The sequence below is a fragment of the Stegastes partitus genome, unplaced genomic scaffold (assembly GCF_000690725.1).
Source record: "Stegastes partitus isolate 25-593 unplaced genomic scaffold, Stegastes_partitus-1.0.2 Scaffold266, whole genome shotgun sequence".
Classification (NCBI taxonomy): domain Eukaryota; kingdom Metazoa; phylum Chordata; class Actinopteri; family Pomacentridae; genus Stegastes; species Stegastes partitus.
In genome coordinates, this window is record NW_007577997.1 from 427,815 (window position 1) to 442,930 (window position 15,116).

The window sequence follows — 15,116 nt, forward strand, 5'->3', positions numbered from 1 at the left end:
CTAGCAGCAGTCGCAGCAACAGTTAGCAACAAAGCAAACAGGGGGAAAAGCATATTTCCCATTAAGTTTTAATCTGTTCCTTTGTGTTTTGCTCTCATGTTGGTCATGACTTTAAGTCTTGCTTAGCTTTGATTATTTTTATCCATGATCAAAAGTACAAAATTTCACATTACTACCTTTTCAAAGATTTAAGTGGCCTTTCTGATGTTTTATCAGCAGCTAAACACTGAAATTACAGAGGCAGCAAAAAGTAGATCAGAACAACAATCAATTATAACTGGAATTGCAATTTGAAAAAAAGGCAGTTGCAGGAAATACATCATGTACTGTGTCGGACATTAAACTGTCATGTCAGCGTTCATTGTGTGATGCTTTTGATAGCATCTCATGTAATAATGCTTCATTACATGTTTATAACAGTGAATACTGAGCTGTCAAGTCAGAAAAACTAAATATTTCTCCCAAATCATTCAACCCTAGTACAGAGCTACAAAAAACAACTAAATGGACTTTAGCTTAGATTTTGCTCAGACTTTATCCGAGCTTAGTGTTCTGTCATGCTTACAGTCCCCAAAAGTTAAAATCAAACTTCCACCTTAAACCTCTGAGAGTTGAGTGAGAAAAAGTAGATAAAATGCTGATTGCTATCTTTCTGCTTTCTTTAAACTTTTGATTGCAGCTGCTCTGAGAAAAGATGTTGTCATGTTCAGTAATGCCTGGTTACAGCAATATTACAAACCCAGCTGACAGTAATAGATTATTGCCAGTTTCATTTTATTATCTCTACAGACTGAATAATAAAAGACAACTGGGAACAAGAGTTACAACAATAAAACATTTTATTAGATGCAATATTATTTGCAGCTATGGTTACCACGTTATTATTATTTTTTTATGATTACTCTATTATTAGCCTGCTTTATTAAGATTTTCTTTTTACTGGGTGCCTCATGAAGGACACTTTATTAAGGGGATACTTTGGCATTTTTGGCTTATCTGTTATTGCTACTTCAGCAACTTTCATACAGATGTTTTTATTTGGATTAAACAAGTGGGAAAATAACATGTCAGTTACTGAGCCTTAGAGGTGCTGGTAGGCAGATTTTGTTACCTTCTCACAAAACCAGACTTGCTGTTTACTCTGTTTCCAGTGTTTAAACTAACCAGTCATTGGCTTTTAGTTTATTCCTTGAAACTATTCCCTCAGCATGAGGTTATCCGGGAAGCCCAAAAGACAAAATGATTTCTGAGAATGTTTGTAAAGCATTTAACTCCAGATGTAGCTACACTTTATCTTTTCTTGTTGCCGGCTAAAATAATCCCTCACCAACATTTAACCTTTAATCTGCCACTGGAAAGTGGCTCCTGCTGGAGAGGACGGTCTTGTGGTTACGCTCAATCCCACATTCGTCTGATTTCTCTCGATGCCTTTCTGGCTCTGCTTAGTTGACCATCGTGGAGTCTGTTATCGTTTATTGCATCTCATGTGTCCTCTGACTTTCTGCTCTCTCAAAGCCAACTCACCTCAATAGTATCATCGATTGGCAACACTATGAATCTGCGGGCCTTTAATCACCACTCCGCCTTCTGAGTCACGTCGTCGGTCTCTCAATTGTGGCCCCGCTTGTGGCCCATGTGTGGACGGATACCGAAGAGCCGGCAGATGTGTTGGTGGTTTGTGTTGGGTCTGTGAGTCAGAATGTGTTGAGACGGGAGTATGTCGACAAAACGTCCCAAACCGTCGTCTTATCAGCGTGGAGAATTCCAATAGCAGGGAGAGCGCTGGACCCCAGGCATTCCTGCAGCGATATGGTTTATTTATGTGGGGAAAGGTGTTGAGAGGAGGGGGAGCAGGATCTCCTCCGCACATGTTAGGTGGGGCAGTGGTCAGCAATAAATCAAAAAAGCAAACAAAGGCCTGACACTGGATACCCAGAGCATTACACTGCAGCTGCAGCACCTGCCAATGCCACGCAAGCCGTGGATTTTATTCATTCAGGTCAAGGTAACGTGACCAGAGTAGGACATCTCCACACACCTACTGTGTTATTCTGCAGCTTCCCGCCTTTTTGGATGATGGATGTGGATTTCACTTATCACCTTGTTGTGTTTGTTGATTAAAAGGCTGCGATATTTCAAAACTTGGCAAAAACAGTGATGTGTTGTCATAGTAATCTCATACCCCCAAGTGGCTTTTTGTTATTTTAGTTTTTCCTTTCTCGCCGCTCTCTTCTTATCTTACTCCAAAAATGCCTGACTTCGACTTTTCTTTGCCAGCGCTAACTTCCCTCTCCCCGTGTCCGACCACAGCGGCCCCCGAAGTTCCTGCTCTGGGTCGACAACACATGGATACAGAGGGAGATAATGGGTGTCTATAGTGGAAATGCCTGTGGCTTGTGTGTGTGTGTGTGTGTGTGTTAGGGTTTCTGATATGCTTATTCTTGAGAACTAATCCACGGCAATAGCGCAGTCAATGACTGGATTTCAAGGACTCACCAATGTAATGCGATACTCTTATGTTACTTCTTTTTTCCCTGCTCATGAGTGAAGCAGATTTAGTCCAAGTATTCACCTACAATAACATATATTAGTGTGAAAATAAAACTGTACTTTCAGAATTAGAGGGCGAGTAGAGCTGCGTGAATGATACGACAAAGCTGAACAAATAACATCCTGGCTCCCTTTTGGCATCTATCTGGATCTCAGAACTACTGAATGCTGAAATCACAGGTTAGCCTGTGTTCCACTAGTTTAAATAACGAATGCAACCTTACATTTATTTTTCCTTAATATCTGTATTTTAATGCATTACAGTGCTACATAACTTCATGATTTTAAAAAAAACCCAAAAACTAACAATTAATTTAACTACGACTCCCATGAAAAATTTACAGCAATGTGCAGCAATGCAGGTATTACGTCATTTTCTGTACGTCATTTTCCAAACTTTTTAGCCGTAATCTCTGCTGTCTAAAAGTTTCCATGCTGTCCCGTCCCACTACTGCTGCTGACATGTCTGAGCGAACAGACTTGACTTGTCCAAGTTTTCTTGTCCAGCTGTGTTGCGTAGGACTTATTAAAGATGCTGTTGGACAAAAAATATTAAGCAAACATTGATATTGGAAAGACACAACAATTTAAGACTCAACCACAGAACATCATGTCGAGTAAGTTTCTGACCCACAGCTGGATTTTTAGGTATTTGCTTTATTACAAATGGGATTTTGAAAGAGGTTCTTTTATCTTTGGAACTGAACTCTGAAGTTTTGGTTTCACTTTGGCTCTCTGTAGGATATAATTTGACATTTTTGAAAAAATGTTTTATTTGCTTTTTTTTTTTTTTTTACCAAGACTGAGATGTGAAGATTAATACTTGCACGTCTCTTAAATATGAAGGCTTGACTCAGCATTAGCAGCGGATAGCTTGGCTGAAAACATTGTTGTACAAGATACAACAGGTTAATCATTCAAAAAACAATTATAGGTGCTGGTGGGAATGTATTTTCTTTATCTTTTGGCAGAGCAAGACTAGATAAGGTACTCAAATATGTAAAACCAACCAGTACCTCATCTTCATTATTACTCTGTCATCACCCGAAACCATTGTATTGTTGAGGGGAGTTTTACATTGAACCACAGCATATTAAAAATCTGTCACTTCAATTCTTTCATCCATCGCTCCTCCTGTCAGTATGAGTTGGTTTACAGCTCCAGTCAAAGGGACAGAACGAGTTGTGAAATATAGCAATAAGCTTTTATTAAAAATCTTTGTTGATGGAGCAAACCACTGTTTAAAGATACACCATGAATGTGTATCCCTTCAGCTGAAATCAAATCTCTCTTTGGAAACGATGTTGGTCGACCATGTTTTTGTAACACATGCCTTATGATTGTTTAATAAATTGTGGTAAATTCTGGTGTCGAAACTGGGAGCAGTGAGTGGGACAGGGGCGATGAACTCTGATTGCGATTTGAAAAACACTGTGGCCACGCAGATGAAAAAAAAAAAAACAAAACCCAACACTCCAAACAAAAAATGCATCCTTCTCTCAGATGCCTCTAAAGACACCGAGTATCTGGGGCAGAACGATTTTAGCCGACCTTTTGTAAAAGCAGCCTGATTTCCCAGCAGTCTCTGCTCAGAAGCAGAAAACAGAGGCTGGTTATGAGACAGAACAATGAGACAATGTTAGCCAGGCATACACCACATTCCACTCACTGTCTCAAACGGCTAAATTCACTAAATTGCCTCATTAAAAGTGTAAAAACACTTTAGACAGCGATTAAACTGACTATTGTGTTCCTGCTCTGCAGCCATAAACTTTCCAATTTGGTTTGTCTTGACGAGTCTTTGACTCTAAATATTGCAATAATTTATTGCAGCTTTATAGTAAGGCGCTTGTGTTTCAGCTTGTGCTCCCTGGCTGTTAATATTCGTAACAGCTACATGTTTATGTCTTTAAAGTTCACTGGTTGCTCGGCTTTAATAAACTGTTTATAGAAACACGCTTCGTGGACAGTTCCTGTTAGCAAAACTCGATGAATTGTCTAATAAGACTCACTCCAAGTGGGGGACCTTCCTCTCCAAAGTGCGTATTGTGTGTCTGTCGGTCTGTTTGCCTGTGCACACACATATGGGAAGGGCGTGCATGGCCACAGCTCCCAAAATAGGCTTCAGTCCTCCCCTCTCTAATTAGAGACATTTCAAAAACCCAGATTTTAATTTTAGACTAGTAGCTTTTGGGCCACTTATGCGCACACACAAATACACATGAAGTTAAACATACACACTTTCCATATAAATAAATCTGATAGGTTACACACTTATGTATCTAAATCTGCACACACACACACACGCCCACAAACCACAAAGCCTAACTCCCTGGCCCTGCCGCTAACCCAAGCACAATGCAGTATGCTCTATAATAAGCGGTTGCACATATCAGATGCAGGAGTGCACTCCCCATGTTGAGCCTCGAGGCACAGAAGTACGATAATAAAACTAAGTAATGCAAGATTACTTACATACTATAAATCATCTAACTTGTATATTTAGTCACACACACGTACGGCAAGAATTCACTCCACTCCTTAATGTGGCTTCTCTCGCCCTCATCTCGATGTTTGATGCTCGAATTTCTCAATCAGGGTCTGAAAATGATTTCACAAAAAATATTTTGCATGCAATTACATGGATGCTCCTTTCCATGACAGGCGGTAAATGGGGGCTTGGAGCTTGGCAGCGTTCCCTGGTGGCTGCTACAAGCTCTCTGGTGGGTCAGGCACAATGGGCACATTCACATCTTGACATGCATTTGTTGCTAAAGTGCCTGTTGTGCTCAAGGGCATTTAGTCTCTCTGTTACATTCAGTGCCGTGACTCTCTGAGGACGGGCTCAGGGTGCAGGGGGCTCCTGGGACCGCTGGCTGAGGTGGCTCTTCGTCTTTCTACAACGAAAGGGTTAAGCTATTTGGATGGACCCGAGGACTGAATACTCAGCGCAGTCTGGAGGCCTCTTATAAAGTACTTATTGTAACAAAGATGACACAACCACCTCCCAGTCTGAGAGATCTCTCTGCTTAAGCTCTCTTTTATTCCTCCTCCCTCCACCTTCCTCTTCTTGTCTCTGCAAAAGTGTCCATTAGCAAGAAAGAGTCTGAGAGACTACAGTTGGGTTTGGCTGATGCAGCTTTTTGAAGCATCACGGATGTGTGAACAGTCACCAAAACCGTCACTGAACTGGATCCTTTTCTCTCCATAAAGTAAATCATAGTAACATTTTTTCTTAAGATTGAATTTTGCTGCAGTGCTGCACAGCCAGCACAGTAGCAAATCTATAAAATACAATCCAAACATAATCAAACCATCTGCACCATATTCATTATCCTGGGGTTGGTTGACACACACTGGCCAACATGAAATTTTTTACAGTTTTATTTTTTCCACAGCGCGCTTACACACATTCCTGAAATGACAATTTACTTTCCCAAAACTATAACCACAAAAAAAGCCACACTTAGTCTGGCCAAACCTCAGACATCAGAGACAAAATTAAACATTTTATTCAAAACATGTTATCTTCCAGCTACATGAAACTGCAGATTACTTATTGCCTTTCCAAATACAAAAATACCACTGAAGTAAAAAAAGGAAAAAAGAAGAAAAAAGAAAAAGAAAATAAAAGAAATTACTATAATAAATCAGGGCAGAGACAGTTTCATTCCAGAAGCAATTTCGTTGAATTTAACAATTTCATACCCACTGTTTTATATATTTTGGAATTATGTTAGTGTGAAAATTACTAGTATTTGGTTTTGATTTACTGACAACAAAATAGTATATATGAAAATAACATATCAGACTTTAAAAAAAAAAAAAAAAACAGAAGAAAATCTACACCTTTTAGCTGTCTTAATAACACAAAACACCAGCTTTTATCAATGTATTGTAGTATTAGATGAGAGAAGTTGGGGGAAAAAGTAATACATTGTAATTTTATTTTAAAAAATCCAAGTAAACACAATTCATTAAAGCCTTTGTCTTAATTTTTTATTTTTGTTGAACTAGAAACAACCAGAAACTGATACACAACCGGACAATTCTTTAAATTAAATGAAACAGGGTGCCGTCACTGTGAAAATGTACATTTTTCTTAGTGTTATGTTTGTTGATATATACATCCTAATATATTAAACAAGGAAAAGCACCGGTGCAAATAATAGAAATAGCAATGTCTGGATTTCTTTTAGCTGCTTTAGTTTCATGATAGTAACAGCATACTTTTAATTTCTGTAAATACATGTTTTAATCAGTCAAACAACACATTTTCAAACTAACATAATGGAGCCATTGTTAATGTTATTAGTAACACCTGTGCAAACTCATTGTACCGACGACCCTCACACATCCTGCGACACGTCACGACCCAGAATTCTCGGCCGCTAATGAAGGTCCAAACCAATTACTGCTGTGAGTTCGTCCCCACAGGAGCCTCCCGCTCAGCAAGCGGTTATATGTGTAAAAATTCCATCCTGTCTGTCACCGAAACCTTTTCAGGACCTATACCATTGATCTCTTATGACACAGGTACGCTCATATTATCCCTTCTTACTGACAGCTGAAGTGAAGCTCTTTGATTCTGGCCAGCTCCTTGTTTGTTGGGTTTCCTGCAGCGTAATCTAAATCTATAATGGCATTTGATCACTTTAGAGCTGGCATTTAGATGGAGTATTGGAAAACTGCTAACAGCCAAATTAAGTAATGCAGTTTTTAATCCATCCCTTGGTTTGACCACAATACTCTGTTGATCCGCTGCGTCTGTCCACATTACTCTGAGTGATATGTGTGTGATGTGTATGTGAAGAGAAACGCTGCCATGCCCATTTAGTTCTCCTCTGCAAACCAAACGTATTCTTGAAATGCAACTTTGGCAGGCAAAAGCTTCTCAAATGGAAAGCCAAAGGGGGAAAATGCAGTAAAAGAAGAAAAAAAAAAGCCCTGATGGTTTAGAATGTTCTCAGCTGTAACACACACATATTAAAGCGCTCACACAATGCTGCGCTCTTATTGTAAAAGTGGATAATCGTATTGCTTTCGGCAGGGTTCAGCTCCCTCAAGGCTGAGTTCTTATTAATTTTTATTTATGTGAACTTAAGCACTGTTGTGACACACACCAGCATGCGCATTATCAAATCAGCATGCTAATTAAACTGGGCTTAATTCAATAATGGCGCTCTGAGACTCTCATTTAAAATCACTCTCATTATCTGGCTCCCATTGGTCTCTGAATTAGGACTGGATTTATGCCACGTTACCAATCTCTTTCAAGGGTTCTTGTCTTTCACCTCGCGTGTGGTCCTCGAGGGTAAGAGACCAATCCAGAGTTAAATTATGTTTACAAAGTGGCCCACCGGGTTGTTTTAACTCTTTATTAACACTGAACCTGTGCGCCTGTGTGTCTCTCTTGGCCTTGAAGTGCAAGATCAATGCTCGTGTTGGGACAAGGTTCTAATCACGTTGTTTCATCATTGATCACATTTCTGCAGCTCGATGTGTATCGCTGGCGATGCTGCTGAAATGCTCTGTATTCAAAATGAAATTATTCAAGGACCGTAAACAGTAATACATAGGTAATGAGAGCAGGCAGCTTAGCCTGCAGATGAATTCTTATTAAATATAAATCCCTCCTTGAGATCCTTTTTCTGCTTGTGGTTTGCTGCGGAGGCCTGCAGCTACACAGAGCTCACTGTCTGAGTCCAGCATGCCTAAATATTTAGAGGCCAACAGGGGCCAATTGAAATCAGCGCTTTTTACTCAAGTGCATCTCATTCATGTCCCGGACTAAATGCCAAACCAGGCTGGAGTATTTCCTGTGTTTTCTTCCAGCTTCTAAAAAAGTTTAAGTGAGTCTAGCAGAGAGGCAGGATAAAGAGTGACACCATATTGACACCAAACTCTCAGCGGTGAGCGACAGCAAACAGGACATCCTGTTGTGTTTGAGTTTACAGCGTCCTCGCTGCGGTTAGGACAGGAGATAGAAGGATGTGTTTTCCCTCTCGGCCAGTCTGCACCAGGTTGTGATCTGGAAAGCTCAAAGGACTGTGTTCAGCCGCTCCCTGTGTTGGTGCTGTACACCGCACAGCAGGCCTTCCACAGCTCCACCACACACACGGTTCCTCAGCCAACTGATTGGCTGACAACGACCCAAAACCAAAAGCAGCTGTAGGAAGCGTTTGACGGGCATGTTGCAGTTTACAGTACACACACACAGGTACACACACACACACACACGGACATGAGGCCTGATCCACCAGCAGCCTGGAGCGGTACGTTACAGTGAGAAGTCACTTAAGAGTCAGGGGGAAGAACGGAAGTAAATCAGTGAGCAAATACGATTTGCAACATGCTGTCATGCCCCTGTGTGGCCCTCAAAGGCTTTGTGGGTTTAGGAAGCAAATTGAGCAAACCAACAAAGTGAGTGGCATGGTGCAGGGAGGAGCTGCTGCGGTTTACTAGACAAGACTCTTTGTATGGTTTTTACTTTTTCACACGCCATCATGCAACAAGACAACCCTGATCTCACAGAGCGCTGTGGCACTCAATACTGAATTACTAACCCATGCTGACAGTAGTCTCACTTTCTGTTTACAAAAAAAACAAACAAAAAAAAAGTAATTCTTGTAAGTGCTCAAACAATATATTTTTGTAAATTCACACATCGTGCAACTAATACTTTGAATATGATCATGTAAAATGATTAAATATGTCCATAGTCTGATTTACACTCTACATTATTAACTATAAGTCAGTTGGTTATGGAAAGCACTGGAACTGGTTATCACAATTGTGCAAACTTTTTTTTAAATGTTTGCTATTTGAACTCTTTGTGGACCTTTTAAGTCCAGGTGTAGAACCAAAATATGCAATATTCAGGGTTTTCACTTTGCATCATCCTGCAAAGATACAGTTTAACTTTCCTTGAGCACAAAATAACTTTCAGCAACTTTCAGGTTTGAACAGGATCTGGTTCAGCTGCAGACTCAATTAAAAAGGAGATCCACATGTCTATTGGGTCGTATCCCTGAATCATTAAGATCACATAAGAACACTACATTTTTTGCTCATGTTGGGCCGAAAGGCTGTTGTGACCAAATGGGTAGGAGATGAACCTCCTTCAATAAATCTGTGGAAGTCTGATATCAGACTATATTTTTCTGGAAAGACTAAGATTTGGTATTAACGGTCTAAAGGACCTCTTTACAGCAAAGTTTGGCAAAGTGTTAGAGTACCTGCATGGGAACTCAGAGTGTAACTACCTGAAATGTTAGACCTAATAAGGACTTTTGAGATCATGGCTGTGGATGTATTTTGAATATGCTACATATTCCATATAATCTGTATAGTCGTGTGCTGGACTGGTATATTTTTGAAAACAGTAAAACATGAAGTTGAGTATGTCCGTACTGCTTGTGCCTGCTGTAGTTTCACTGACTGAATGTTTAAACCTACATGAGGACACTGCACAGGCAAAGACGATGTCTGTGCTTCTGTTTGACCTCCTGCTTTTTGATCTTCATGTAAATGAATTATATGAAATGGCTGAACAAGATCCTGAAGCCCGACATGTGGCCCTGTTTTTTTCTTCTTCTTGTTCTTCTTTTCGTTAGATTAGATGGATTCAATTAGCCCGTCTGATTCCTCGGTGGCCTTTGTGGTCTGAAAGGGTTAAGTGAATGAGAGATGATAAATGCAGCTCTGAGATACCATCCACAGTCTGGACTGAGTTAGCACACTGTCGTGCCATGTACCATTACGGCTTATAGCATCTGAAAGCAGATTAACTCAATCTGCCATCTGATCTGTCACTTATCGAGCAGAAAGAAGCCACTCGTGTACAGTGAAGCCTCAGTAGCGGCGCAGCCCCAAGGCCTCCTGGTAGCTTGGACCTCTGTGAGCAAGAAGCTACTCATCTTCTTTGCTTGTAAAGCTCTGTTAACCTTTGTCTGCTCCAGTGATGAAGAGATGCACTCTCATTTGCTTCAGCTGTCACCTGCCTCCGGACACTGCTCCGTCTGTCTGATGGCTGTCCAGGAAGTGCTCTCTCTGCAACCCCTGACCCTGTAACCGGGTTCTGAATAAACAGCTAATTGGCTGGGTTTCCTGTTTAGCCTGATGGGAACACTGACTATTTCTGTCTGTTTACAAAATTCTGCCTCTCTCTCTTTCTCAGAGTTGTACTCCCTGTATTGTTTATCAAAGAACAATGTCCTTCGCTGCAACTGTGCTCCAAACATCAGGCTTTGGGGATTATACAGTAGTGTCCAGTCTGTGTACTCCCCTGCGTTCCTGGAAATCTGTGCCTTTTGTTGCCTGTAGGAGGAATTCAGTTAGCTCATTTTGTGGTCTTTGTTTATTTATGAAAGTCAGCTTTCAAGTCCCGGTGAACAGACTAGCTATCTAATTGAAATATTGTGTGCTAAAATGTCTTAACTTGAGAATTTTCGTGATACAATGACTCATGCAGAGTGTATTTTCCCCCCCCCCAAGTGCACATGAATGCAACATACAAATAAACACATCTGTACAGGTTTGTGGAATGAATGCCTGTGAGTCATACTGCAATAAGTTGCTCTTACAAGTTCGCAGACCTGCACACATATGGCCGTTCGGGCCCACCAGCAACAAACATGTGCATGATCCTCTGACTAATAGTTATTTTTTTCCTGCCTAATAAGCTTAGTCAGAAAGGAACTATCTGTATCTAAACTGTCTGTGTTGTATTAAATGGCTTGTTTCTTTGCCAGATGTGACTTTCTCCTCTCCTATCTGTATTGAATTATTCAGGCAGTTCCGGATCTTCTGTAGCTTTCATCTTGGGCCTGCATCCATTTATAGGAGAGATTCTGCGCCCAAAGTCGAGCGAGAGACCTCAAGGCCCAGGAGTCATAGGTTCAAACTCAGGCTACGCCACAAGAGAACTGCTCTCGTCTAGCATTTGCACTAAAATGTCTTGACTTAATAACAATGATTTATTTCAACGGTTCCATGTGGATTTGCGAACATGACATGTTTTTTTTTTTTCCCCCCCAAAGCTAAAAATAAAGCTTTGACATCATTCTAAGGCTTCAGCTTTAGACATGAACATGGATTCTTTGATAATAATTCTATTAACAAAACAAGGTGAAGATAATTTTCACTTTAAGGCTGAGTGCAGTTAGTTTCACTATTAGGTGATTATCAGTGGTTCTTGTCTCTTGATTGCAGCCCAGTTTAAAAATACATTTCTTTGGTGCCTAACTTTGGTAGATAATTGTAGGAAGATATCGACTGAGGTGTCCAGAATAACTACCGCAAAAGTTACTTTCCACATTGGCTTTTCTTTTGTTTGTTCCCTGACTACAGAACTTTCCTGTCTTCAAATCGTCCCGATATTGTGGCTGTCAGTAAAGTTACTGAAGTGAAGAAGTACGTCAGGGCAGTTTATCCCTGTATAAGAAGATTGGACGATTAAATCTGGTCATTAACTGACTTGGAAGGCGCAGAGCTGAAGGCAGTGTTTTTATTGATGTGGCAGGAAACAGGGGGGCCGACTGCTGCTGCTGAATCTGTAAATCTCACAGACTGTTCACAGTCAGCTCCCTCTTTTAAAGGCGCACACACAGCTTCACTCTCTCGATTAAGAACGCACTTAATGTCGCAAACAGCCCATTAAGCGCCATGTGGTAGGGGCGAAGATGATGTGAAACTGAAGGGTGTGTTAATGATGTCGCCAGTGCAGGGCCCCCGCTGTACGCCGAGCCCTTGCTGAGTGGACATGGGCAGGTCGCTGGATCCACAGGGCCAGAAACAGTAAACACAACGTTGAAATATGGCTCCTGAAAAGATTCCAATTGCATTCTTGCTCTTGTCTTGATTGAACACTGAAAAGTCAGCGCTGACTTTTACTTGAATCTGTTGTGAGTACTTGATCCCATTCTGTGGTGTTCTGCTTTATGTGCCCAATCTGCCACCCAGACCTCCTCTCTAACTTTTATACATTATAAGAAGGTTGCACTTCCTTAATTGGAAAAACCGCTGCAGTGAATGTAATCCAGTATGGCAGCAGGTTTGTTTCCAAAGCTTCTGCTCCAGCAAAGGCTCTGCATGGTGGAAACTGGTGTTCTAACTAATACCTGACTCAATAAAGGCTTTTATTGCATCTCCTCTCCAAGTCAACTAGTATGTAATTTCTCTCTATATATACAGTCATCCACCATGCTGGAAACACTTTAATTACTCTCTAAACAACTCTCTGATGAGAACATATACATATATCGCTATGGATTCAGTGAGAACTGTTGTGGCTACGCTATGCTAACAGGCTCCTGGCAGTAGCTTGATATTTAACATACAGACATGAAAATTGTCTTGATCTTCTCAAATAACTCCCGGCAAGACAGAGAAGAAGAACATTGCTGCGAGGTTAAGAGTCTATATAAAAGACATTTCCTTAGACAATGGTGAACCCCTTAGAGTGCAGTCATTGAGGTAAATGTCCATTTCCCTGTCAGACAAAGCGATCTGAACCTCACTTCCAGTTTGTCCGGCAGCACTCTGGCCTCTCGCCTGATAAGAGCCCCAAAAGCCAAGTGATTTGCCAGTAGGGAAAGGGCTAATTAACATGGCCTGTGCCGCCACTTGTTTGATGTGGAAAGATGTCCTTTTGATGTAAAAACGTATTCAAAATGATTATCAAGATTACAGCCCCCCCCCCCCAAAATCTTGATGTCCTATTCTGTTTCAACATTTATTGGAAACATCTTTGGCTAATGTCTCTGGTCAGGATAATCTCTCATGTGACTGCAGCAGCAACCAAGTGGACATTTCACCTTGGCTTTCATCCTCCTCTCACGTCCTTCGCTGTGTGTTTCGTTAAACCCGAACTCTCCCTTGGGATAGAAACTGACGTCCAAGATAGTAATATTGCATATTTGAGATTCAATTGGGCCTCAGCGGAATATTTCTAACAGCACTGGTGTTTTTCTTTATTTTACAGGATACTGAGCCAAAACAAAATCCGCGTTCTGAAAAATGGATCCTTCTTTGGACTTTATGCTTTGGAGAAGCTGTGAGTATTCTATTTTGCATCATCTTTTGTTAAGTTTGCACCTCTGCAGATGCCACAATGTGGTGTTTATTGTTTACATCAGAGATATGTGGTGTATCTGTGTGTGAGCTGCTTTTTAGCTTGCCTCTGGTCTGGGCTCTGGTGAGATATAAAGACAGGGTATCAGCGAGATCTGAGCAGATCTGAGCGGCTCTCTGCACATATATCCAATCTTGGGCTTCTTTCCAGCAGGGAGGATGATACTCTCAGACTGACTATCACACAGTTATGTTGAAAACTCCACATAATTACACTTCAGGCCTTCATTATCAGGTAAGCCCCACTCCACAGGACAAGATAAGGGAGATTTCTGGCAGGAGGTGTGTGCTGGCAGCTTCGCCTGTGGCTTGCAGACAGTCTGGCCTTCTTTAGTAGCATCGTAATCTCTCTGAATGGGGTGTGAGACAAGCGAGGGATGAAATAATTCCTTGGGAGTTATGACATTATGCACAGCATTCTTGGCGACAAACAGGAAAGGAACCATTTTGGGAACTTCTGCCGACTTTAGAAAATAATTGTAAAAAATTCCAGGTAATCCTTGGATCTCTTTATGCTTTTGTTTTTTGTTTTTTTTTTAGTCCTCTCACTGAAGTTATCAATTAGCTTAATCTTTATAATTAACAATACTGGAGGGTCTTAGCTTTAATATTTATTCTAATCAGGTAAAGTTGTATTTTTGTGTGTGAATTTTGTTAGGTTTTAATTTGTAATATTGATGTATGCTAATGTACCACTGCAGAGTCTTCATAGAATGGGTTTTTTTTTGTCATCATACACAGAGTACAAAGAAAATCAAATTGAATATTTCAACTTTTTAGGTTAATTCGTAATACCCGTTTTATTTTTCTACATTAAAAGCTCAATGCTGTTGCTTTAAAAGTGCTGTAAATAACAATAATTGGACTTTAGTGGCTAAAATTGGTCAGTTCTGTCTGCAGAACTTAAATACAAAATTAGTCTCCTGAAATTTTACATTCAAAGTCCCCACAGGATAAACTACAAACAAAACAGATGAAGTTTAAGGAAACAGTACGTATAATACGACACATCTTTTAGTCACATTTATTGGTGTTTACTGGCCACTGTCTACAGACGACCACCTCTGGCTGCTTGTATACACTGATCCTCACATCCAGTATGTGTTTCCCACCAAACACAACTTTTTCAAGGTGTGCTGTTTCACAGCATCCCAGTAAAGCTTTATGACAACAACACACATGGTGCAGCTCCAGTGTCTGGATACTGTAGTCTGGCAGACGTACTTATTTTGTGGGGGGGGAGGTGGGTACGTTGAAGGGATATTAGTTCCACATGCCACTTGGAGCTGCCACCCATGAAGCTAACGAGCTTCTCAAAAACGTTGAAAGAAAGAAAAATATGGTAATTTGCTGCAGTTGTTAGCTTGTTAGTACCTACCTACCGGAGCTCACGCCAGACGTGCCAGCGGAGAACAAAAGCTAAATTTGCTGAA

General features: G+C 40.8%; 1 protein-coding gene across 2 annotated transcripts in view; it reads left to right on the forward strand.

Moving 5' to 3' along the window:
• adgra2 (adhesion G protein-coupled receptor A2) overlaps nucleotides 1–15,116 on the forward strand; it is a 40,106-nt gene that overhangs the window by 5,340 nt on the left and 19,650 nt on the right. For both annotated transcript variants that reach the window (XM_008282307.1, XM_008282308.1), the window contains exon 2: nucleotides 13,535–13,606. In XM_008282307.1, the coding sequence (XP_008280529.1) occupies nucleotides 13,535–13,606 (72 nt within the window). The remainder of the gene's footprint in view (nucleotides 1–13,534; nucleotides 13,607–15,116) is intronic.